This window comes from Candoia aspera, chromosome 2 (assembly GCF_035149785.1).
Source record: "Candoia aspera isolate rCanAsp1 chromosome 2, rCanAsp1.hap2, whole genome shotgun sequence".
NCBI classification, from domain to species: domain Eukaryota; kingdom Metazoa; phylum Chordata; class Lepidosauria; order Squamata; family Boidae; genus Candoia; species Candoia aspera.
In genome coordinates this window covers 96,965,401-96,990,450 of record NC_086154.1, presented here as the reverse complement: position 1 = coordinate 96,990,450, position 25,050 = coordinate 96,965,401, and the positions used below count along the sequence as shown (strand labels likewise).

Here is a 25,050-nt window from a genome sequence, read left to right as displayed (position 1 = left end):
GAAAGCACATCATGTAGTCCAAGAAAGGGCGGTAGCCACGCCCCTTCTTCTGGAGTCTGGGTACTAGGTCGTGTGGCACAACCTTCCCGTGCGGGGAATTGTTCCAAACCGGAACGAATGTTATTTTCGAATGGCTTCCTAAAACGTTTAATTTATAATAAGCAAGCAGTTTATTTTCTTTGTACAGGTGATGATAGGCCCTGTCTTCATACCAAATGTTAACCCATGATTAACGGAACCATGGTTCACTTGAATTAATCCAATTTCCTGCATCTGTACAGCACACTGCACCACAAAGTAGCCAATAAAAATAGCCTAAAGTACTGTACAGTGCATACTCAGGCACTTGTTACAGCCTTTCTCAACCTTTTGACCCTGGAGGATCCCTTGAATTATTTTCCAGGCCTCCAGGAACATTAACAGTGTCCTTAAACTAAAAATGAAGAATGAAACCTCTTTAAAGTGTAGTTGCTTGAATTTGAAATAATTTTTTAAATAAATTGTGATCTCCCAGGAAATCCCTAGTGACCTCTCAGGGAACCCTAGGGTTCCACAGAACCCTGGTTGAGAAAGCCTGACCTAGAATATTGTGAGAACTCAACCTGCCATGTTTGTTAGTACCTACTTTTTGGTTCAGCATGCCATGGGTACTATATAACCACAAAATATATAGCAGGCTATAGCAGGCTATGATACCAAGACTTTCAGAATCTGTCATCACAAGAAAGGTTAAAAAGCTGTGGAAGATGGGTAATATTGCCCCAGTACTTCCCATTAATACTTCCATATATTGTACAATCTTTAGTTCTGCAGTCCTATAGGGAAAAATCACAGTGATGTGGCAGTCTTGTATAAAAAAGCATGCTTCCACATTTTTTATTCTGAATTGATTTAACAGCATGTGTATTTCTTTGGAAAAGAAGCATTCAGTATATATTATGGAACATCTGTTATGAATATTGATAATCAAAAGATAAAAGAATTGGGAGCAAAAAACTCACAATGGGAGTACTCTGTGCAGATAATGGGTACTTCTAGTTGATGGCAGACCTATTATCTGAGGTTGACCTCTCACTTTATACATATGGGTACTGATAGCAATGACCTTCTCACATCTGAAATAGTGTGGTGTGCGTGGGATGATTATTTTGTTTGTACGAGTTCCATCACCTGCTCAGCAGATGTTGGATACACCTTTGCTCCTTGCATCATGGATGGGGTTGGTGTGCAATGCCTAATATGGCTGAGTTTCATGAAATACATAAAAATGTTTAACAGAGTTTGTTAAGCATTTTAATTGCTACAAAATTCCTTGTTTTTACTGAATATTGTAACCTGCTGCAGGTTTAAACTATGTGAACAGATAGTGCTTCATATTTTATACTGTTAATGACTCTGAGTTCCTGGGACAGGATGTTTTAAAAATAATGGTGTAATCATGCCATAGTTAATTTAGTCATTTGGGTTCACAGAACTCATTGAAAGCAACCTAATTTTAATTTGACCTGTTGCACAAATGCTGATAAAGGTATGGCCTTCCTAAAGTACTAAGAACCAAATACCTGAAATTACAAAGTTTGGAGAATGTTCATATGTAACTTAGATTATATCCTATTTAAATTAGAAGTGTATTGCCTGTGCAGTGATTAACATATGGAGTTTTTAAATTATAAGCAAAAATGTATGGACTTTCTTAATAGTTAAAATCTACTGAGTGTTCTTAGTGATCTTCACTATTTGACCTTGCTTCTGTAGGAAACAAACTTGTATGTAAAAGTTAAAATCATATTTTGCCTCCAAAGAACAAACTTCTGAAAAATGAGAAGAATAAGACAAGAAAAAAAAGTTGGACCAGAAAGTCAGTGCAAATATCTCCAGAATACATGGAGGTTAATCAAAGCCACATTAAATAAAACATTAAATAAAACAGAATTCATACATTATATACTGTGTTGGTGAAATAACATCACATCCATAAGGCTGCTTTCAGGAAACAGAAGCCTTGCCCAGTCTAAGAGGAGAAAAGAACACAAAATTCACAGAAAAGAGAGAAATACACAGTGAGGGATATACCCTCCTCCTCTTAAAGAACCGTAACATTAAGACCTGCAATCCTGTAATCCAGTGTTTTTCAACCTTGGCCACTTTAAGATGTGTGGACCAACTCCCATACATCTTGAAGTTCATACAATTTAAAGTGGCCAAGGCTGAGAAACACTGCTGTAATAATTTAAGAAGCTGCCTCATATAACATACCAATAAAACCCTCTCCTTTGTGTCAAAGCACTGACAGTGTTACTTAGATTGGTAATGAAATGTTCACAACAAAAAAACCAAGCTCAGTGAATACCAAGATCCCAAGGTGACTGTTGGATGACGGGAGAGTTATAGAAAATAGGAAAACAATTTATGCATTGCAATAAACATTTGTGGGAGTTGATGGTTCCATGAAGTGTCTGAGGAATTATAAAGATGAAGTTCTGCAATTTCTTAACAAATCGTTAGATCAGATGTTACCCATCAAGAACATTACTTAAACCTCAGGGGTGAAAATACTTCTAGCAAAAATTTGTAATGCATGTGATCGCCAAGACAGCACTGTTGACTTCAGTAGTGTAATAAATTTATCTCAAAAATCAGTGGGAAGGGGGCTGTTTAGTAGCTTTATCACTACTACGCATATAACTACATGTACTTTTACAACTATACAGTAAGAACAGATAACTTACTGCATGGCGGTGCTCGCATTATTCAGTGTCAGCAAGGAAGCTCAACGCGTTCTGTACTGTACCTATTTACCTTCACCACCCCACCCTCAAGAGAACGAGTTCTTTCGTATTGCGCAAGCGCAAACTCCCAGAGCTGAGAACTACAATTCCCGTCAAGCTAGGCGAGGCCCTTTTTTTCCCCCTGCCGCCACTCCCCCCTCCCTCCAGAGCTGGTGGACGGAGGTTGCCCGGGCCGGTCCCGGCAGCGGCCCGGAGCGGGCGGGCATGGGGGGCTGCCTCTCCTCGCAGGCAGCTGATGACCTGTCGCTACTCAACGATTCTACCGGCGATGGGGCGAGTCTTGGGCCTGGAGACACACACCCACCACCCCTCCCTGCCCCGCCGCCCCGCTACCAGGTACGGCGCCGGGTGGGGAAAGGAGCCGCGAAGAGCGTGAAGCTCTGGGGCTGGTGATGCTCCCATGCTCTCGCCAGTTGGGGTCAGCTTTGAGTAGCCCGCGAGGGGTAGCGTGCCGACGAGAGGGGGGAATTCGGGTGGCGTTCGGGAATGTCGCGACTCAGGGGCAAGTAACGCGAGATGGGCTGGGGGTGGCCGGAGCCATGATGGAGAACTTGACTCCGTCCACACGTGAACTAGACCGTAGGAGATAAGGACAGGTCTTGCTGCAGTGTTGACCACTATTGTCCCGCAGATGCTGCAAGGATGAATTCATTTAGCAGCGACTGGCTTTGTTGCACAGTATTGACCAAGGCGTGGAAACATGTTTTTAAACTTGGGGTGGATCTAGAGGAGGCTTTTATTGTGCAGTTGTTGTTCTGCCTCATTTGTGAAAATTGTCCAGAAAATGACGTCTGCTATTTGTAACCTTCCTGTGTTTTCTCATTGCTTCCTGTTTTTTCTCCCTTATTACGGAATATCTTTTAAGGAGGAAAACATGAAATATCAGCTGCACAATATGTCTTTGTGCTGGGAACTCTCAATCTGAAGCACCCTTGGTTGAAGAGAAGGCTACCGCCTTGTTAACACTTGGTCTGCTGTGGGTGTGGGCTAGTCTACATTTGAACTACTTTAATTACTCTTCTCTACCAGAGAAAAAACTATGAAACATAAATTAATGGAATCAGGCTAAGATGATGGTCAATATTCTAAGTAAAGAACTAGGAACCGTCATGCAGCTATGGAAAAACACCAGATTATTACAAGACATGGGAAATGGAAAGTTGCTGGAGTAATTTATTAGTGCAGTGGACTGTTGTGGTGGGGAGCTTCCATACAAAGACTCCTAGTGCTATGAAGCAAAGAAATTGTGCAACCTTTCTGTCTTTTATTTCTTTGTGTATTTTATGAAGTAGGAAAAAAAGAAGGCAGTAGAAAACACAGGAGAGTTACAAAAGGAAGCTGGCATTGGGTTTCCTATAAGTTTCATGAATGAGACAGGGAGAAAGACATATCCCTTTGGGTGCATTCTGTGGGAGAAAACCAAGAATCAAATGCCTCTTCATCCATGAACAGCTTGGTTCATGTTTTTTTTTAGAACTGGGTGGATTCAGCTCTAAAACTAAGCTCTTTACAGTTTAAGATGTGAAGTATGAAAGCGAGAGCAGATGCTTACATATATACTCTGTGTGTGTGTGTGCACTTCTCAAAGAATCTGGCTTGACTACAACTGCATCAAATATACATTGCTAGCAAACCTCGGTTAACATACCATTTGGTCTGCACTGAAATAAACCATAATCAGCATAACATACCCAACAGGCTGGCTGTTTATGAGGCTAAAAGGGATATTGTGGAAGTATAAAACACCACAAAAAGCAACTCTGCCTTGGAGGAAGTAGCCATACTAAGGGAAAGGCTGCATTAACTCTTCCTGTCTTGATTTGCTGGGTGAAAGTATGCAGTCTTTTTCACCTATAGAGGGGCAGCTTCTCACTTAAAATTATATAAGGTGGAGATGTAGGTGTCCAGGGTCTTGAAGAAGTGTAAGAACATAACAGTAGCCCCGCTGGATCAGCCATTCACTTTAGTCCAGCGTTTTATTTCTTGCAGTGGCTAATCAGATACCTTTGGGATGCTTGTAAGTGGAGAATGGAGATAGACCCTTCTGCCACCATTATTCCCTTGTACCTGGCATTTGGAGGCATGATCCCTCTGATCCAGATCTAATGTTGAGCTTTCATGACTGATAGATCTGTCCTCCATGATTTAGCCAATTCGCTTTGAAAGGTACCCAAGTTAGTGGCAGTGTCACCTCATCTTAATGAATTCCACATAATTATGTACTGCATGAAGTATTTGTTTTGTCTGTCTAAATCTCAAGTCAGCAACATTGAACGATTCCTAATGCTGGTGCCTTGAGAGATGGAGAAAAACGTCTTCCTATTTCTGTTTACCAATCATGATTTTATATGCTTCAGTCATGTCTTCAGTCACCCCCTTTTTTAAACTAAGGAGTTCCTAAAGTTCTAGCCTTTTTTTTTTTGCAAGGAAGTTGTCATATCCCCTCATTTTTTAAAATTTACTTCATTGCTACCTTGCCTTTCATATAGCAGCTCAAGGCAGCACATGTAGGGCTCCAACCTCCTATCAGTCTCTACAACCACAACCCTGTGAGGTAAGTTCAGTTGAGAAGGACTGTCCCAATGTCACCCATTGTACGTAGTTTCCATCAACTGTGCCTTTTTCCAGTTCTATTATTTACATTTTAAAATGTGAGACCAGAACTGCTCATGGTATTCCAGAAGTGGATTTGTATAACGGTATTACAATGTTGGCAGTTTCATTTTCAACCCATTTCCTAATGATCCCTAGCATTAAATTTGTGTTCTTTGTGGCTGCCACACACTGAATCAACAACATTGACAATAACTATCTACTATCCACTTCTTTTTGATTACTTACAGATATCTCAACCCCCATCGGTGTATATATGAAGTTAGATTTTTTTTTTGCCCCAGTGTTCATCAATTTACACTTATGTAAATTGTGAATTACTTAGTCATTTGGTTGGCCATTCACCCAGTTTAGAGAGATCCCTCTGGATTTCTTCATGATCACTTTTAGTTTTTACTGCCCTGAATAGTTCTGCATCATTTCTTATCTCTAAGTCATGATCATTTATGAACAAGTTTAGAAGCACCAAGTCCTTGGGGGACTCCACTTCTTCTGTCCTTTGAAAGTCCTCTCATTACTGCTAAATTTACTCAAGAGCAAATTCTCTCAAATTTGAATTGCAAGTGAAATTGGATAGAAGGAAACCGGAATATGAATCATGCTATAAAAGTGCTAGCAATCAGGGACTGTTTGCTAAAGCAAAGGAAGATCTGAACCATGTGTTACGCTTCCAGCCTATTTTTATGTAAAATATGCACACCCTATTCCTAGTGAATGTTCAGAAAAGAAATCCTATTGACTTCACATGCCACTATCTCTTTCCAGAGATAAATTATCTCGCACACATAGCTTGGTGACACTCTTTGAATAGTTTTCCCAGCTGCCTCCGATTTCTATTCCTTGTGTTTGAGATTTGGGAGCAATTACATTTTTCTTTTACATTTTTACAAGTTGTCACACATGAAGGCCAGTTTTTTCCAAATTGGTGTAGCTGTTCTATGGAGGAAGGAGAGGCAGGGAAGACTGAGAAATAAAGGGTAGTTTTATCCTGTATGTTACTTCAGACCTGACTGAAATTGGCTATATGCTAATTCATGGTTAACTGAGTCACAGCTTACCCAATTGCCTGGATTCATACAACACACTGAACCATAAATTTAACTATGGGCTGGGTTCATGTATCATCCTGAGCCAAAAACTAGCCATTCGCTTTAAGCTAGGCATGAATAATTTGTGCAGTAAGGAGCAGGGAAATAGAATAAAGCAATAACTTCCTTTCCATTGCTTATAGTGGATGTTTAAAAAGAGACTATATGTGTGAGTAAAGATTTACAAGCACACTTCAACAATCTGCTGAGATAACTAGGCAGAGATTAATAAAGCCTGATGTTTAAAAAAACCAAGACCAAGCTAGCCATAGAGAATTCATTACTACATAATTACACAGCATAGATTGTTTAAAAAAAAAGATAAATACATCTTATAGTCCCAAGAGCCCTGTTTAAATGCAGTGGTTGTATATGTCAGCCTTTTCCAGCTTACCTTCCATAATTGTTAGACTATGACTCCCATTATTCCCAAAGCCATGCTGACTAGTAATTGTGGAAGCAGAATTCCAACATGTTGGGAAGGCGTCAAGTTGGAAAAGGGTGATACATGCACCTGAAGTTGACTGCTAGTGTAAATGTTGCTTCTGACATTCTTGCTCTGCAAGTTTTAGTTAGCGATTGTTGGACAACCTACGCAGTTAAGTGGACTTCAGCCAGCATTGTAATTCTTGGGTCCTCCTGAAATTCCGAATGGAGCAGTACTGTTTAGGATGCTTGTGTGCAACATGGGAAGTATTTGTACATTTTTGTTGCATATGTGACTCATTTGTGCAAAATATAGTGGTTCAGGAGAAATGGACCTATTGGTACCTGAAAGAAATTGGGAAATCATCTTTGTATGCTACCATACTGCAAGTCCAAATGTTTGTCTGTTCTAAATACTAGTTAAACAAGCAGGGGGTCCAATCATTTAATGGTGAATTAATGGACTGTATGGATCATAACAGATGTGTGTATAGAAAAAAATGGGCTTCTGTGACATTTGAAAACAACAGCTGATGGAGTCCTCTAGAAAAGCTTCAGACACTTTAAATAGCTGTGTCTGTCAGGATAGGATTTTTCTGGACTATTTTCATTTGTTACATTAGGAACATGTTAAATGAGTGGGTATTTTCAATTTTCTAGCTATCTGGAAGAAAAGAGAATTGTTGCTTGGATTACTATGTGTAAACATGGATACATGTAACAGGCTACTTATGAGAATAGCAAATGCTCAGCCACATTGTTGTCTGACTTTCTAGGATCACACTCCAATTCCAGTGTATCATCCAACGCCTAGCCAGGCACGTCCTGCCACACAACTAACAGAAGAAGAGCAAATCCGGATAGCTCAAAGGATTGGACTAATTCAGCACCTTCCTAAAGGAATATTTGATCCGGGCTCAGAGCCATCAGAAAAGAAAATCAAAGAGTATGTTTCCATGCTTTAAATGTCTTTTGTTACGTCAGAACAAATCCTGAAAGTACTACAGTAATTAATTGCTAATGAATGCAAAAATAACCTTTATAATTCATTGACTTGGTATGCAGAAATGGCCCTTCAAAATGCAACAGGAATATACCATACTTTACCTTCTTTGTTTTTAAAAAAACAGATTAACACTGCCCTGAGAAAAACTGCACTTGGTTTAGGTATTCTGCTAGATAGCACAGGATATGATGCAAAATAATATGGACATTGGCATGTATTTTTTATTGTACTGTTGTGGATCTTTCCAGAGGTTGTACTTAAGTCTCTTGAATCCACTTCTAAAACTTGAGTAATTCACTACACAGAATGATAGAACTGAATTATTGTAGAGAGCTTGAAGAAAAGACAGCGCTATTTTCATTGCTGAAAGTGGAAGAAACGGCTAACAGATTTGTCTTTAAGGGAAAGTTGGAAGAAGTGGACAAAATCTATGCATTAAAAATTGTGATATGCTTATCCAATTTAAGAATTAGATATTGATGTCCCTGTCATCAGTGTAGCAAAAATGGAGATAGAATAAATGAACACAGATTCGGGGTGTGAAGGGCCAGGCCAGGCATGCCTTGTCAGAAGTGGCAGCAAGAAGACAGTGAAGATTAGCTGGGGCGGCAGAGTGCAGGGTGGCAGGGGTCTTGGAGTGCAGGATGGCGAGGGTGACTGTGGCTGGGTCTGGGCTGGGGCAGCTGAGGCTTCCAGGGGCAGCTTTGTGGTGCACCAAGAAGCCCCTGAACCGCAGCATAGCAAGCAGCCCCAGAGCCATGCTGTTCTGGGGCTGTTTGCTGCCCCGCAAGTCAGGGTGCAGGGTGGCCAAAAAAGGCAGGGTGTAGGGTGGCCAAAAAAGGCAGAGATGGGGAGATAGGTGGGTGGGAGGAGTTGGAGGCAGTCCCTTACTGAGGCTCAGGGCTAGGAGAGACCAAGCCCAGAATGGCTTGGATTGGGGTGGGTCCTCGGCTAATGACTGGTGGAATTCGCTTAACAGCAATGGGGGGTCAGATTGCCATCACTAAGTTATGCAGTCACGTGAGATGTCAGACTTTACATCCAGTGCTTAGTGATGGAAATTGTGGTTGTAAGTCAAGGGCTACCTGTACAAATGGACATGTTCTAGGAAAGAGCATGGCTGGCTGAAATCCTGAATAGGAGCATTCCATCAACACTGCAGCGCTTTGTTATAGGTCTTATGCTTAACTATTAGAGAAAATAATTACAGGTAGTCCTCATTGTGACCACAATTGGGACTGGCAACTCCGTCACTAAGCGCGCAGTCACTTAGCGTAAAATCATGTGACAACAACGGGCTTATGATGTCACTTCCCATTTGGTCGTTAAGCAAATCACCCTGGTCATTGAGCGAGACATCACATAACCGCAACTTTGATTTTACTTCTGCATTCTCCATTAATTCTGCTTGTCAGAAGCTGGTTGTGAAGCCTGCAAATGGTGATCACGTGACCACAGGACATTGTGATGGTCATAAATCACATCTGGTGGGGTCCAGGAGGCAGGCCTTCTTTGCAACAGCCCCTGCCCTTTGGAAATATCCGTCCCCCGGAAGTGAGATTGGCTCCCTCCCTCCTAGACTTTAGGAAACAACTAAAGACCTGGTTCTGTCATCATGCCTGGGGCGGGAGAGAGAGTAGTCATTCCTGGGGATGGTTAGTCCCTTAGAAGGACCCTGCTCTGCTTGCAAATCACAGAGAACTTCCAGCCATTGGGGTTTTTATCATATTTATTTTATTATGTATTACAGTATTTTACAGTTTTATATTTTTCTTATTTATGTTTTATTAAATCAAATAAATAAATAAATAAATAAATAAATGTGCACCAGTTGTGAAGCGCTCAAGTGGCGATCACATGACCATTGGACATTGTGACGATCATAAAACAGCAAAGCTAGTTTTTTTTTTTAACACCATTGTAACTTCAAATGGTCACTAAATGAGGCAGTCTGTAAGTGAGGACTACCTGTAATGAGCTGCATATTTCTGAACTTACTTTCTGGCAAGGACATCAAGCAAGCAGCCTTTCCCTATTAAATTTGGTGGTGTACAATTCCCATCATGGATGGTCAAAATGATCCAGAAATTTGGACTGTGCTTCTCTGCACTGGACCAACAGAACAGTATTTATTTCCAAATCTCAGAATTACCGAGAACATGAAGGAAGATATGATGATTTTATTTATTTATTTATTTATTTATTTATAAATTTATTTGCCGCCCATCTCCACCTCATGGGGTACTCTGGGCGGTTACAATAAAATGCAGTTAAAATTTAAAACGATTTCAATACAATACAATAAAATAAAAATATAATAAAATCTAAGTGTCAAAAGATTTTAATCAGTCTGTGAGTGTAACCTCAAAATCACTTAGGGCGCTAGCCATCCCCAGGTATAATTATTCCCCCTCCCATTCCAAGCCTGCTGACAAAACCAGGTCTTTAGTCCTTTTTTGGAAGTCCAGGAGCAAGGGGGCCTGTCTGACCTTTGGGGGGAGGATGTTCCAAAGGGTGGGAGCTACAGCAGAGAAGGCACGCTTCCGAGACCCCGCTAGATGGAATTCTTTTATAGATGGGGTCCGTAACATGCCCTCCCTGCCTGACCGGGTGGGGCGGGTCGATGTTATGGGGATGAGACGGACCCTCAGGTAACCTGGCCCCATGCCATGTAGGGCTTTAAAGGTCATAACCAACACCTTGAATTGGACCCAGAAGCAAACTGGGACCCAGTGCAGCTCATGCAACAAAGGTGTTACGTGTGCAAATCTTGGAACGCTTAAGATTGTCTGCGTGGCTGCATTCTGAACCAGCTGAAGCTTCCAGATACTCTTCAAGGGTAGCCCTGTGCAGAGCGCATTACAGTAGTCTATATGGGAGACGACCAGAGCATGAGTGACTGTTCGGAGGGCCTCTCGGTCCAGGAAAGGGCGTAAGTGGCGCACAACATGGAGTTGAGCAAAGGCCCTCCTGGCCACAACTGCCACCACTCAGTGTATATTTAAAGAGGAAAAAAATCTTTTCATCACTACTTTTATATACAGCTGTAATCGAAATTATTCAACCCCCATTGCAAATCAGGTTGATTGTCACAACATACAGACTTTCAGCTGTTTGCAATGAACAACTCAAACAAGAGCAATTGAAATAGCTCAACACAATGAATGCTTCAAGTGGTGTCCCCAAATTCAACTGAAAATGCAACTTATCATGACTTCTCAAGTCTCAAAATTATTTAACCCCTTCATGGCAAGCATCTTCAGTACTTAGTAGAGCACCCTTTTGCTGTTATGACCTTCTGCAAACGAGATGCATAGCCAGACACCAGCTTCTGGCAGCGTTCCTGGGGAATCTAAGCCCATTCCTCATGAGCAATGGCATCCAGTTCAGTAATATTCTTGGGTTTGCGTGCTGCAACTGCCTTCTTCAAATCCCACCAGAGATACAGGGTTCAAGTCAGTTCACAGGTTCTACTGTGATGGCCACTGTAGAATCTTCCAGGACTTCTTCTGCATCCAAGCCTTAGTGGAATTTGAGGTATGCTTGGGATCATTGACCTGTTGGAAGGTCCAATGACGCCCAAGCTTCAGCTTCCTTACAGACGGCATGACGTTTTCTCCTAGGATTTCCTGATACTTCAATGAATCCATCTTGCTGCCCACAAGCTGCAGGTTTCCGATGCCAGAGGATGCAAAGCAGCCCCAGAGCATCACCAAGCCACCACCATGCTTAACTGTAGGCAGAGTGTTCTCTTCAGCGTATGCTTCATTCTTCTTCCTCCAGACATACCGCTGATCCATCAGGCCAAAAAGTTCCAGTTTTGTTTCATTGCTCCACAGAACAGAATCCCAAAACTTCTGTGAATTATGTATATGATTTTGATATTGGAGCCGACTTTTCTTGTGCTTTTGGGTCAGTAGTGGTGTACGTCTTGGGAGTTCTGACATGGAAACCTTCTATGTTTAGTATGAGCCTTACTGTGCTCACTGAAACCGCAGTGCCTGTTGCCACCAAGTCTTGCTGCAGGTCTTTTGCAGTCACTCGAGGGTTTCTGCCTTCTCAGAAATCTGGTTGCAGCCATTGACAGCTTCCTTTTTCTGACCCATCCAGGTAGTGTAACCACTGTTCCTTAACTTTGAACTTGCGAACTATGCTTCCAACGGTGTCTCTAGGAACATTCAGTGCCTTCGCTATCTTTTTGTATCCTGTTCCGTGTTTGTGAAGGGCGATGATCTCTTCTCTTACCTTTTTGGACCATTCTTTTGACTTAGCCATACTGTATTTCTAAAATGCAGTCAAACGTGACACTCAACAAACCCCTAGCCACTTCAGGTATTTCATGTGTTCCAGCTCAAGCACAACTGGTGCAACTACTGAAGCCCTTGATTAGTTGCATCAGGTGTGCCTGAGACAACACCTGTTTTGCATACTGTATGTGTGCTGTTGTGATGGATTCTATTCAGGGGGTTGAATAATTTTGAGACTAGAGAAGTCATGATAAGTTGTATTTTCAGTTGAATTTGGGGACACCACTTGAAGCATTCATTGTGTTGAGCTATTTCAATTGCTTTTGTTTGATTTGTTCATTGCAAACAGCTGAAAGTCTGTACGTTTTGACAACCTGATTTGCAATGGGGGTTGAATAATTTTGATTACAACTGTATACCTTAGCTTTGATGTTCTTAGATATAAGGATAATGTATGTTTTTAAGGATAGAATATATTAATAGGATGAACATTATCCATTTTTAGTTCAGCTAATGCTCTAGTTTAAGGGTGATGTAGGTAAAAAGATGTTTTGAACTCCCTCAGTTGAAAAACTGAAGAAAAGGAAGGGCTCTGCCTATAAGTATCTTGCATGCTTTGTAATACAGGTAGGCTTTGCTTAACTATGGTAATAGTGACCGGCAACTCCATTGCTAAGCAACGTGGTCATAAAGCGTGAAATCACATAACTTACGATGGCACTTGGGGCAGTCCCAGCTGCTGTCATTAGACGAATCCTGCACAGTTGCAGCATCCCGCAACCACGTGATTGCCATTTGTGACCTCCTGCCAGCTTCTCCATTGAACTTTGTTTGTCAGAAGCCGGTGGTGAAGGTCATAAATGGTGACATGACCAAGGGATGCTGCGACCATTGTAATTACAAGCCAATTGCCAAGTGCCTGAATCATGATCATGTGATCGTGGGGATGCTGCAACTATGAAGACCCATGTAAGTCCCCCTTGTTCGGTGCTGTCATAACTTTGAACGGTTGCTGAACAAGTGGTTGCTCAATGAGGACTACCTCTATAGCAACAAGCTCTGTTCTTAGTCTCTGAAGATGAAGCCCATTTATACTATTAAAGCAGATTTACGCCTGGGAATCAACATCCACAGGGAGGAGAGGGAGCACTTCTTGTCTCAGGAGAAGACCCTCAGGGTTTGAAGAGTGTGAGGGAGACCCTAACATCTAAGAGGGCAACCCTCATGATGCTGGCAAGATTACAAGGATAATAATCACAACTCTTGATTCAGTATCATAGGCCCAATTCCATTCCAGATCACTCCAGTGGCTCCTCCTCCCATTCTAGACACAGTCCCATCTGCACATGACTGTGCCAAGCAAGGTAACTCAGTCATTGCATTGGTGGCTAATCATAGCCAAAGTGGCACAGGGAAAGCCACTCAGAGAGCTTTCTAATCAGGTAACCGCAGAAGCCATCCTAATAGAGTGGAGAGCCTAATTCCAAAACAGATTGATGAAGAGATGATGGTCCCATCAGATTGGCACTGCCTATTAACAAACTGAAATTAAGGGTAATATGAATGGCTCTGAAGGCATCTCCACACAAGAGAAATTGGTGTCAGATAGACAATATTATGACCAAAACCTATGTAAACAGGTAGGATGGATGGAAATCATGAGGTGTTCAGAAGAATGCAATACAACTACTGTAATGATGTAGACAAAGAAACATCTATGCTCCATTTCAGCAGAGATCACTAAACACTATAGCCAACTGGCTGAGTCATCACTTGAATTAAGGAGAGTGGATCCTACCGAGATTTTTTTTACTAGATTTCAGAAAGATCGGGATCCCCCTCAGGTAACCCTGAGTGGACAACAGACAAGTAAAGTGTTTCTCCCAATTTTGAGATAATAGAGCAGAGAGGATCAGTGACCTTGCGGCTTCATGATCAGAAAACTAAGCTTGACTGACATGGATTCAAAACTATCCAAAGTGATATTCAAGGTGAATATGCCAAGGCGGAGCCACAGTTCTCCATCCAAATGGGGATGAGTGAAGATTGCATATTATTTCCAAGCATTCTGAAGTTCATTACCTGGTTACAGACTGGCTACAATGTTACATCTAGAAATTTAATGGAAATCCAGCTACCACTAAGATCTGTCAACTGACTTGGTGTGCTTTTGAGTGGTGGTATAAAAGAGACTTGGACTAGCAGCAGGAATTCCAGAACTATTGAAATTCATACAAAGGGGGCTGAGAGGGGTTCTGTGTGTATTCTGTCAAAACAAGGTGTGCTAACATTGGATCCCTGCTTCATGCCTAAAGTCAATTCCAAATTTCACCAGGCACAAGAAACTGTACCCCAATTTCTGCCCAGACCTTTCCAATTATAGAGAACCAACCAACACAAAGTAGCTGTGTGCAGGGAAGGGCACTAAGAATATATCTCAAACATACTCTAAAGGGATAGAAGATCAATAACCAATTTGCCGCCTCCTATAAAATAGGAATCCTGGAGAGACAAGTTAAACAATCCACCATCGGTCAGTGGGTCAGAGAATGCATTGCTCTGGGATATATAGCTAGCGAGAAGCCAGTCTGCTCTGGCATCACAGCACAGTCAGTCGGGAGATACTTGCATCAACAGTGTTAACAGCTGTTTTGGATAAGACATATTTCTTAGTGATTTTTGTACCTCATTGATAGCAAGGGCAGGGGATGAGAGGGATTTAATCAGTGATATTCTGATCTCCTGGTCAACAGGGTAAACTGGAGGTTAGGAACCCTACTATCAAGTTAACAAAACCCACCATCCTTTGTGGCAGTTTTTGTGAGGCTAGAACATGTTGCTTATACATGGAAGAAGAGCAGCATAGCTCTTGCAAGTTTCCACCTGAAAAAATAGGGTACTTTCAAATACCACGAAGTATGTTCCGTGCCAAAGGGTGATATTATATTTAAAAAAGCTGAGTGTATGGCAAAACAGTATAGCAACTAGTCTTTTACAGCTGTATCTAAACTTACCAAGCAGCAAATTGGGCAAGAAATAGAAGCAAGATGGCCTGCAGACCATCTTACAGCACCTTCGAATTAGCATTGTTTCTCTTTCTACTTTTCCAGGTGTGTTATCTGTATGCTGGATTTTGTATATGGAGATCCCATCCGATTCTTGCCTTGTCTACACATCTACCATGTAAACTGCATTGACGACTGGCTGATGCGATCATTCACGTGTCCTTCTTGCATGGAGCCAGTTGATGCTGCTCTTCTGTCCTCCTATGAGACTAACTGAGGTGGCTCTCGGCCCTGCTGTTGTTCATGCTTCCAGGCTGTGGATATATGGGGAGCCTGGGATGAGGGACATTATTTGCACAATTCTGGGGTACACCAAAGAAACCGGTCCCAGCCCCTTCAGACACACAGAGCCATGCTGGCTGTACTAAAGGATGATTTGTGCCATATTTTGAGTGTTGCATCCAGTATATTGGGTGTGTGTGGAAGGAAAGAGGGAATGGCAGAACTGAAATTTTCCTTCCACTCTATTCACAATTTAATTTTGTAGAAAATCAAGATTCTTCTTTGACCCAATTATCTACCCTCATACCATTGTAAGTCCCTGTTAAGCTACCAAGTACAGTTGTAGGGCAATGTAGTGGAATTCTAACTTGTTAATGAAAGAGACAGTTGTTTTAAGCTGATATTGGAGATAATCCCTTAAGATTTTAAAAGTAAATAGAAATTCTAAGACTATTATACCAGCTCTGGCAATTCATGGGAAAAAATAGTATTTAAAGCATTTCCCATCTACCCCACAGAATTCATTTAAAGAAAGTAAAAAAAACAAAAAACAGGCATTTTATGTTTGGGCTACTGTTGAAAACTCACCTAGCAGCACAAGTACCGCAATGCAAAAAACATGCCTTAGAAGCTAGATAACTACCTACCCAGGGTAGCTTGAAGCTGAACATTTGCTGAGGAAAGAGACTGAACCTGTTCTTGTTGCTTTTGGAAATGCTTCTTTTTAAAGGTTGATGTTTCAGTTAAGAGAAAAGGATACTATTCCTTTGTTCTCTTTTTTTCTCCATCAAATAAGAGTTTTATCTATTTGGAAGAAGTGTATGGTGCCTCTTCTCAAACCCTTGTAGGGCAAGCAGATTCTCTACCTGATGCTTATACAGATTCACCAGACTAGGAGAAAGTCATGTGGATGTAACAGATTTTGAAAGCAATAGTTTCTCAGTTCTCATTTGGGTGAAGTTCATTGGAAGGAGCAGGGATGGGGTAAGCACAGATTATCTGTCACAATGTGAAATTTCTGTCTTTCCACTACATGGAAACAGTATTGACACTTAGATATGTTTAGCTTGCTTAAAGTAAGAGATATTTTTATGGAAAGTTTATGATTCAGTATGGTAAGATCCCTCTAGATGCTGGCTGTGAGTTAAAGCATCCATGTATTCTGAATTGTGAAGAAATGTTTATTCGTGGGCAATATACTGTTTGTCCACAAATAGTATATTGTGGACAAATTCAACTATTGCCCCATAAGAAACTGTTAGGGCAGGCTGTTATTATGATGCAGCAAGCCCAGCATTTGGAAAGGCTTTCCTAAGTCATATTGTTTATTGCCTTGCAAGTAGAGAAGTGTGAAAGTGCTTTTCTGATTATGTATTGTTCATAGCAAAGATCTGGCACTTGAAGGATTTAAATCTGATGTACATTGCATTGAAATGGAAAATAAATAGATTGTCAGCAGTGCCTTCTAAAATATATACATTGGCCAAGGTGACTATAGAAATCTTTTCTATTAGTGAAAGTGAGTAGAACCCGAGGATGAGGTACTCTGAATCAATTATCAGTGATTCTGTTTTGCTCTAACTTTTATCTTACATAGAATTAGAAACTTGCTGCCATCGTTGCAATCAAGCATGACTCTATACAATAGTAGGATCCTATATTGCTATTGTGTGGCCCTTCTGAAGTTTCTGAATGGAACTCCCAGCAGACCTATCATAAGGAATCTTGGAAATTGCAAGCTGGCAACAAGGAAGTCACACTGGGTTTGGGAATGAAGTCATATTTGCCTTCTAAGCCACACTACAAATAATCTTTTATTTGTGATTCCAAAGTTGGGAGGGAAAGAAACAGCCCAATGCTCAGAACAGTGATTTGGCTTTGAGAAGATAGTATAGAAAACTGAAGGAATAGGGGCAGTCTAGGAGTAAGTTTAAGGCAAAAATTAAAGTAGTTCTTTAATTTGGAGGTTCCTTTAGATGAAGGTAATAAGGGGATATGCGTCAACAATACCTTTTTATCCTTCCCTTCTATTCTTCTGTTTTCTCATTCACACAGCCATGGCCCCCCGTGAAGCACACAGTGAAAGACCACAAGAAATAGTTACTTGCTTGTCTTGAAGCCATGTAGGCTCTCTTCTCATCTTTTCAAACCACACTGCTATTGCTTATGCGGTTTATGCTTTCAGAGAAGTAACAGTGCTTTGAAAGGGCAAATCCCATTAGATGTGAGCACTCAGTGGACTCTTCATCTGCTCAGAGTGAGAAGAGGTAAGGTTTTCCTTGCCCGTGATACCATTTCTGTGATTGAAGTCAATAGGATCCATATTTTCAAGTGCATTTCTTTGTCTGAATGCACTTGCCCTATGCTATCTCATCCCTTGGTACCCCCTGTATCCTCATTCTCAAGTTCACCACACGCACACAAAGTGGCGGAAGTAAAGATGGAGCACATTACTTATTAGTATACTCTAGCCAGCATGTCCTATTGTTATCTTAACGTCTCATCACTGTTTAGAGATATGGGAAATATTAAGAATGCTTCGCACAGATGACCCAAATCTGTATCTAGAAAACCGTAACGTTGAAGAAATAGGAAAACAACAAATAGCATATCTTTCAGGCCTAGCAGAGTCTGCTATACAGTGTGGTGCCAAACATTTCACTTGATCCAAAACAGAAGTGTATTTTGGTAAGCCACCTAGAGTCATTGGAGTAGTCAATATATAAGTACCTTAAAGAGTGGCATAGACATGGGGTCACTATCTCCAGTGGTGCACAGGAGGATAGTTTAAGCCATTTTCTTTACTGATTTGGAAAATCAAAAGGAAAAGGGGGGGACAAAAAACAGAGTAACAGGAAGATGGGAATCTGCTATAACGGACTATTACTTAAGGAGAAGTGGTACCAACGAAGACTTCTGTTTTAAACCCCAAAGAATCACTTGGCAAGATAACCGCTCCATTAAACTCATATAAAATCCATTTAGAACAGAATGTCAGCACCTTCAATTATACGTAGTATGATTATGCCTAGTAGCATAACCCCAAATTTTAACATTGATACGAAAATACCTTGAGCAAGTGGAGATGAAGTTACTTCTGAATAGCAGCAACCATCATTTAGTAAAAGATCACGATTATTTCAAAATACCGAAGTATATGCAGTAGTCACAGAACTTCTGGAAAATATGAGCAGTTTACAAGCAACAGCTTATGTACTGTGAAAGGAACTTCGTTTTCATGCTCCACTTACTATGGGTGTTGACCTGTTTTTTTAACTGCTATCTTTTTCAAAAGCATGGTAAACGTAACTCAGAAAGGGGCAAACGTATCTTGTTTTTTCATTGTAATTGAGAGCAAAATACAAAAATTCACTGGTTTATAGACAGAGGTGCCATTCTTCCCATTATGTAATTCTAGCTAGATTCATGCACTGTGATAAACTGTAGTATGGATTACCACATCTGGGCTTAGCACTGTGCACAAACTCGTGTTTATGCATGCGTAAACATGATTTATATCCAGCTGGTTAACCTAAACCCCCCCTCCAAATCATTCCCAAGGAATGTGGCCATCAATATAATTGCCCACTTCTGATTTATGGTTTATTGCTATATGGCTCATTCAACAAACCATGATTTAGTGCAGTAAACCCAGCCCACATGTGATCACATGGATATTTTTTACGCAACTGCAACTATCTTCTATAAAGACAGCTGCTAATTTCAAAAGCTAAAATGATAAAAATGTCAAGTTTAAGTCATCAGTTCACATTCATTTTCAGTCAACCTATAATCTGCTTCAACTATATTACTTTCAATTAGAATGCTAATTGCTTAATCACCTGAAACTGAAGTCAACTCAAAGACAAGTGTTTCATTTTGCTGAGGGAAAACTAAGTTATACTATAAGCTATTTCTCCCCGTCTATTTGTCCATATGAAGCATATAATGCAAGGTGGACAGTTTAGAACTAAACGTCTTTATGGAAGTTCTTGGCTGCACAATTGCAATAAGAAAATTAATCCATTCTCCCTACCTTTACAATGCATATTTATGGAACAGCAAGTGCAGAACAACTCTTCTCTTGAACCCTTTATTATCTTTCAACCTTCTGTCTGATAGCTATTAATCACTATCACTTGTATTTAAAGTTAAAGAATTCTTCTTACCCCATAAGCAAAGAAAAATCTGTTTGGAAGCTATGCTTTTATCTGCAGTAAACAGTTTTAATGACTTTCTATGTATATATAATGTCATCTAGAAAACATATATGCAGGAAACATATCAACAAATCAATATCTGCAACAAAATTTTATTAAAGAGCTATTTTTAAGAATGATTATTAGTGCTCTAACCTGGGCTATGGAGGTCAAAAGCAATGAAGAAGGAAGCCTGATCAAGTGTAGAACAAAGAAGCAAATTGCCATCACTTTACAGCAGGCTGGAAATCAGGTACCAGTGAAAAAGTTACCTCCATTTTTTTTCAGGCTTTTAACAGCAATCTCTCATATGACATTACTTCAGACTAAATGCATTGGAGAGGCAAAAAACAGAATTATGTTTTTGTTTTGTCTAACCACTCCCTTGCCATATTGAGTAGTAGTTTCTACAAGCTCATTGTTGTGTGTGTGTGTGTGTGTGTGCGTGTGAAAAACTTATGTGACCAGAGTTCTTAGTTACACTAAAGAACACTCACATATTCAGAGGGACATTTTTTTACTGAAGAGTCAGTAGTGAGGGAAGCAACTACTCAGAAGAAAAGTGGAATGGAGCCTGTTTTGTGTGAAATTCCAGGAAAAGTACTTAAAGATCCCTGATGTAAAGAAAGCATTGTTCTTCAGATGCATTACACAAGGGCCCAAGATGTACTGATTGTGGAAACCAATGGCCTCTTCATGGCAGAAATTATTTATCTAATAGATATGGTCCAGTGGTGAACCTTTACTGAATAAAAAATTAGGCCACTCCCAAATAGTAAGACCAAACCTCGGCTAGCTTTTCTTCAGAGTACAAATCCATCTCTATGAATATCACATTAATAGCGTAGCTCAAAAGTCAGCCCGTTCTATTAAAAGGAAATGACACAAACTGGGTAAAATTTAGAAGTGAAACCCAACTGCAGCACAACAAAAAATGGCTTCTATACACCAGCCAGAAAACAGAAGATCTCATTAGTGTTTCTTGACTTGAAATCAATTGGTGGGAACATACCAGAAGCCCTTATATGAAGTTGTCATGCCCAGTCATATTCAGTGCTCAAATTCATGTCACATGCTTACGTTTCCATTTTAACACTATTTTGTGGAAAGTGTAAAATAACAAACTCAACATACGTAAAGAACAAAAGTGATGAAGGAGTACGGGTCCCATGCATGCAACCAACCATTATCAATACAATGGCTGCAGACCCCAGTTCTTACTCTCAAGAGGCAAGGAATTCTGCTCATAACACTTAGGAGTGGGGCAGAGGAGCAGTCAAAGGCTTGAATTATAGTATCTGGAATTTAATTCATTCCAGGGAACATCTATAGCAATTTTAGTGATTGTTTTTCTCGAATATGTAATACTTGGTACAAAAAAACAGACCAAGTGTTTTGCTTCTTAGATAGTAGACAGGCACAGGATATTCCCCAGTGCTAGATTGGAGCATGCGTAGGAAAAGGCTAGGAAAAAGCTTAAGCAGCAACAGCTGGAATTAAGAATAAAACCCCATAATTCACTGCAATATGCAGTGAAATTGGAGTAGGGAGAGAACAACAAGGGCAGAAATGCAGCTACAAAACTGCCAGACATTAAGCATATCAAGAGACCCAGAATCACTTGTCTTTCATAGTGGACAGAGAGGGATTATTTCATGCTCTGGGATTATTACAGTCTGCAGTACTGATTGGCTATTTGCAACCACATTTTAGATTTATCTTCAACAGTAAGAGGTACTGAATTTGATAAAGAAAGCTTCTTAGCATGTCCCATAGTAGAAAGTTCAGGTGTACCGAAAATGTTAAGCAAAGGCTCAGTGCTGAAAGTTTATCAGCAAAGGTATGTTGCCTGATAATTCTGGAAAGAAATGTCAGACCAATCCCACTATTTGGAGAGGGGGGTGTTACAAATTAAAAAAAAATCTGGCAACTAAGTCAAAGTTCTTAGCTCTCAGAAGAAGGGGAAAACAATAAATCAATCAGTGAAGGAGGTTCTAAATTTTCAAATATAAAAGTATGGCAAGTCACCTGCTGCCATGGCAGCATTCAGTCTTGTGGGGCAGCACTACTCCTTTGATGCTTTAAATAATTATGTACATCACAGACAGTCCAGGCCGGAGATAAAAGTTATTTCACCAAAGGCCGGGTTTTATCATCATCACTGCACTGGTGGGCTTTGTACTTTTTCACTTCAGCCATATATTTCGCCCATGCATCTCCTTTATTTGTCAAAACCTACAAAACAAAAAAAAAAAGAGCCAATTATGGAATAATACACGTTTAAACAATTTAACTTAAAAACATATTATTATTAGGGCACCAGTTCTCATGAACATCAGCCTACATATCAATCTAGGAAAGCTAGTGAATTGAAACAGAGATTGTAATTTTACTAGGGAGATCAGCCACAATGCTTACTGCATGGACTTTTGGTTATCATGTGTCATTCTAATCTGTCACACAAGGTGCAGTTTAGGACGACAGGATATACATTGCTGTTTTGATCTCTTTGGAGCTAAATTCATTTTATAGACCAAAACTAGACCCAAGAACTTAAAACAGATTTAGGAAATGAATCCTAATTGTTCTTATTACAAGTGAACTAGGAACGAGTCCTATTTTTTAAGTCCACAGGGCAGACCCAGCTGTGATATCAATGTTAAACTTAGGTAACATGAAGGTGGAAGAGCTCAGCTTTACCTTCTAGAGTGCTGAAATGGAAACCACACCACTACTTTCTTCAGTGAAACTTTTAGCAAGCCTCATGCTGCCCATGATCTGTCAATGTATTATTCTCGACATGTCCCAGCTTACCTCCTCCTCTGTCTTTTGTTTCTTGGCTACCACTCCTGTCTTCAGGGCTAGCTTGCTGCCCCCTCTCCGCTTGCCCACCTGGGTGAAGGGATAGAAGACTGCAACCGTTATACGAGCCTGGGAGCTGCAAGGGGAATGTTGCCCACTATATAACGGTATAGGGAGTCCTTCAATTAGATCATCTTAGCTCGCCATCACACCTGTCAGTCAGTACAGAGCTGCCGAGCGTTACCTACACCGCTGTGCTAGGAGGGTAAAAGGGCACCTTAGCAGTGTTCACCAATACATCTGTACAGTTAAGCCCAAACATAAAAAGACATTAACAAGTAACAAGAAATGGAAGTATTCCAAGTTCTTTTCAGGCTTGCTGCCTGGTGGGAAATAGGAACACCATTCTAGTTTTATTTCCCTACAATATAACAATCTGGAATACATTATATGAAGCACTTTGGTTTCCTCAAAATCATGAAAGCAATCAAGTTAGCAGAGTCAATACAACATTATTTCGAAATAATTCTTTTTCATGGTCTCGGGAAGTGTTTATATGCTAATGTAATCCTGGATACACCTGCAAGGTCCTGCTGCATACATTTTAAAAAATGGTATTTCCAATACGTAAGCATATATGTGACTCAGTTTTTATGCTGAAAAATAGAATTTTTGTTCCTCAGTTGAAGAGGACAGTTTAAAAATAGAAAATGTCCATTTCAGTTAGCAATAAAGAAACAAAACAGGGATTCCAATTATCACTTTTAGATGATATAGCACCCCCTCCCCAATCATTTCTGGAGCAATGCCACATGCATTGCAAGTACAAATTGTTTTATATACAGTGATGGAAACACACGTTGGAAAACAATTTATACTTAGAAACTTCCACCCAACATTTTAAAGATTGGAAATAAAACATTTTTATTTGAAATGTTTAGGCTACAATGCCTATAGATATCTAGGAGTAAATTCCACTGAATTCAATAAGAATTACAATGCAACAAATATGGCCAGGATTATCATATTATTTCATTATAATGCAGAATAGGCTTTCTTCCTCGTGTCCAGATTCATAACTAGTGCTTGATGTAAAATGAATAAAGTCATACTTGCAATATTCCCTAGCCACTGCAAATAAAGATGGCTCAGTATATTTTAGATTTACTGTATTACATTAACAAGGAGAACAAAAAAATTTCATTTGGGTCCCAAGAGACACACGGATGACTTTAAAACTGTCAACACAGAAAAACAATGTGCTAAGCAAAGAAACTTTTGTTACTTACTAGGAACAACTTTTTATGGGGGGGAAGCAATTTCATTTTAAAAACATTTTCATAGAGTTTAATGCATTCCACTTTATTTACTTGATAATAAAGGCCAAATCACCCTAAAATTAAGTTTTCCAAAGACAACTAAAAGCAAAGTATATTGTGATACAGTATGTACTTGCAGATCAAAGTGTTTCCATCTGTACTGCTTCCATTTTTAAAAACTTCTACATTATATGCATGCCAAGAATGGCAGCGTCACATTCTCAGGAGGAAGACTTACTTGGGACATTTGTCACCATGGATTAATTATTCAGCCAATATTACCAAGCCCAGCAAACCCATAAACCTGCACAGGAATGAATGGTGTTGAGCATAGCATCACAGTCCTGTGAACAACTGTGAATAATTAAGTTCATTTTCTACCCATATTTTGGGGGGAAAAAATCCTAGTACACTAAGGGAGAGGGGAAAAATGTACTAAATAGCCGCCTGTACACCACACAAGCTTAGAAAGATGGGTCCAAAATGGGGCGGTTCGAAACAGGCTGGGGAGGGGGCGGAGTGAACAAGAAAGTTCAGAGGGAAAAAGAAAATGTAACATTGCTCCTGCTAACATCATACTACTATAATAAAAAATAATCTCTTGTATAGGGGAGCAGGGACACAAATACTAGGGGAAAGAAAGCGAATATTTTATAGAGGCGGCTAAGACGAGGCACCTGGAGAATTCCTGCCTGTGAAGTATTTATTACAGACATCCTATTGTCGAAAGAAAGAAAATTGACAAAGGGTTCTGCGCCTCGGTCCTTTGGAGAAGGCCAAGGAAAAAGGAGAAAGAAACAAGACACCAGGGGAAGAAGAGAAAAGGTCAGTGCCCAGATCCCTTACGAAGCTGAGGGCGCTCCCGCTCCGCTTCTTTCCCGGCGGCTCTTGGTCCCCGGGCGGCTCTGGCCGTGATTCGGTCTCTTTCTGCTTCTCGGCCCCAGCTGCCGCCGTTTCTGGTCCACTCTTTCCTCCCGATGCAGCGGCTTCCTCCATGCGCCGCTTGAACAGTTCAAGAAACGAACCATCGTTGGCGAAAACGTTCACGCCGCCCGATCCGGCCGCCTCGGAAGCCGGGCCTTCTCCACCTTGCACCCCAGCCATCTTTCACCCCCTCTCTGCCCAAGTCTGCACGACCCGAAGAACGACGGGAAACGATTACGAAGTCATCTGCCGCAAAGCATCACGGGAAAGCCTGTGTTGCTAGGTTGGCCACGCACATCAAAGTGAAAACTTTGCTAGTTTAGGCACGCGGTGCTCCAATGGCGAAGAAT

General features: G+C 40.6%; 2 protein-coding genes across 2 annotated transcripts; one reads left to right on the top strand and one right to left on the bottom strand.

The window, feature by feature from the left end:
- The first annotated feature begins 2,916 nt into the window (after positions 1-2,916).
- On the top strand, positions 2,917-18,781 carry LOC134489686 (RING finger protein 11-like). The gene is made up of 4 exons (XM_063292502.1): positions 2,917-3,125; positions 7,693-7,862; positions 15,280-15,452; positions 17,512-18,781. Exons 1-3 carry the CDS (start codon positions 2,994-2,996, stop codon positions 15,449-15,451), a joined length of 474 nt encoding a protein of 157 aa, XP_063148572.1. The 5' UTR covers positions 2,917-2,993; the 3' UTR covers position 15,452; positions 17,512-18,781.
- Positions 18,782-19,740: 959 nt separating this feature from the next.
- On the bottom strand, positions 19,741-24,913 carry TRIR (telomerase RNA component interacting RNase). The gene is made up of 3 exons (XM_063292503.1): positions 24,623-24,913; positions 22,470-22,547; positions 19,741-21,890 (listed from the first exon to the last, which is right to left on the bottom strand). The coding sequence occupies exons 1-3, from the start codon at positions 24,878-24,880 to the stop codon at positions 21,783-21,785; spliced, it is 444 nt and encodes a 147-aa protein (XP_063148573.1). The 5' UTR covers positions 24,881-24,913; the 3' UTR covers positions 19,741-21,782.
- Between the last annotated feature and the right edge of the window lie 137 nt (positions 24,914-25,050).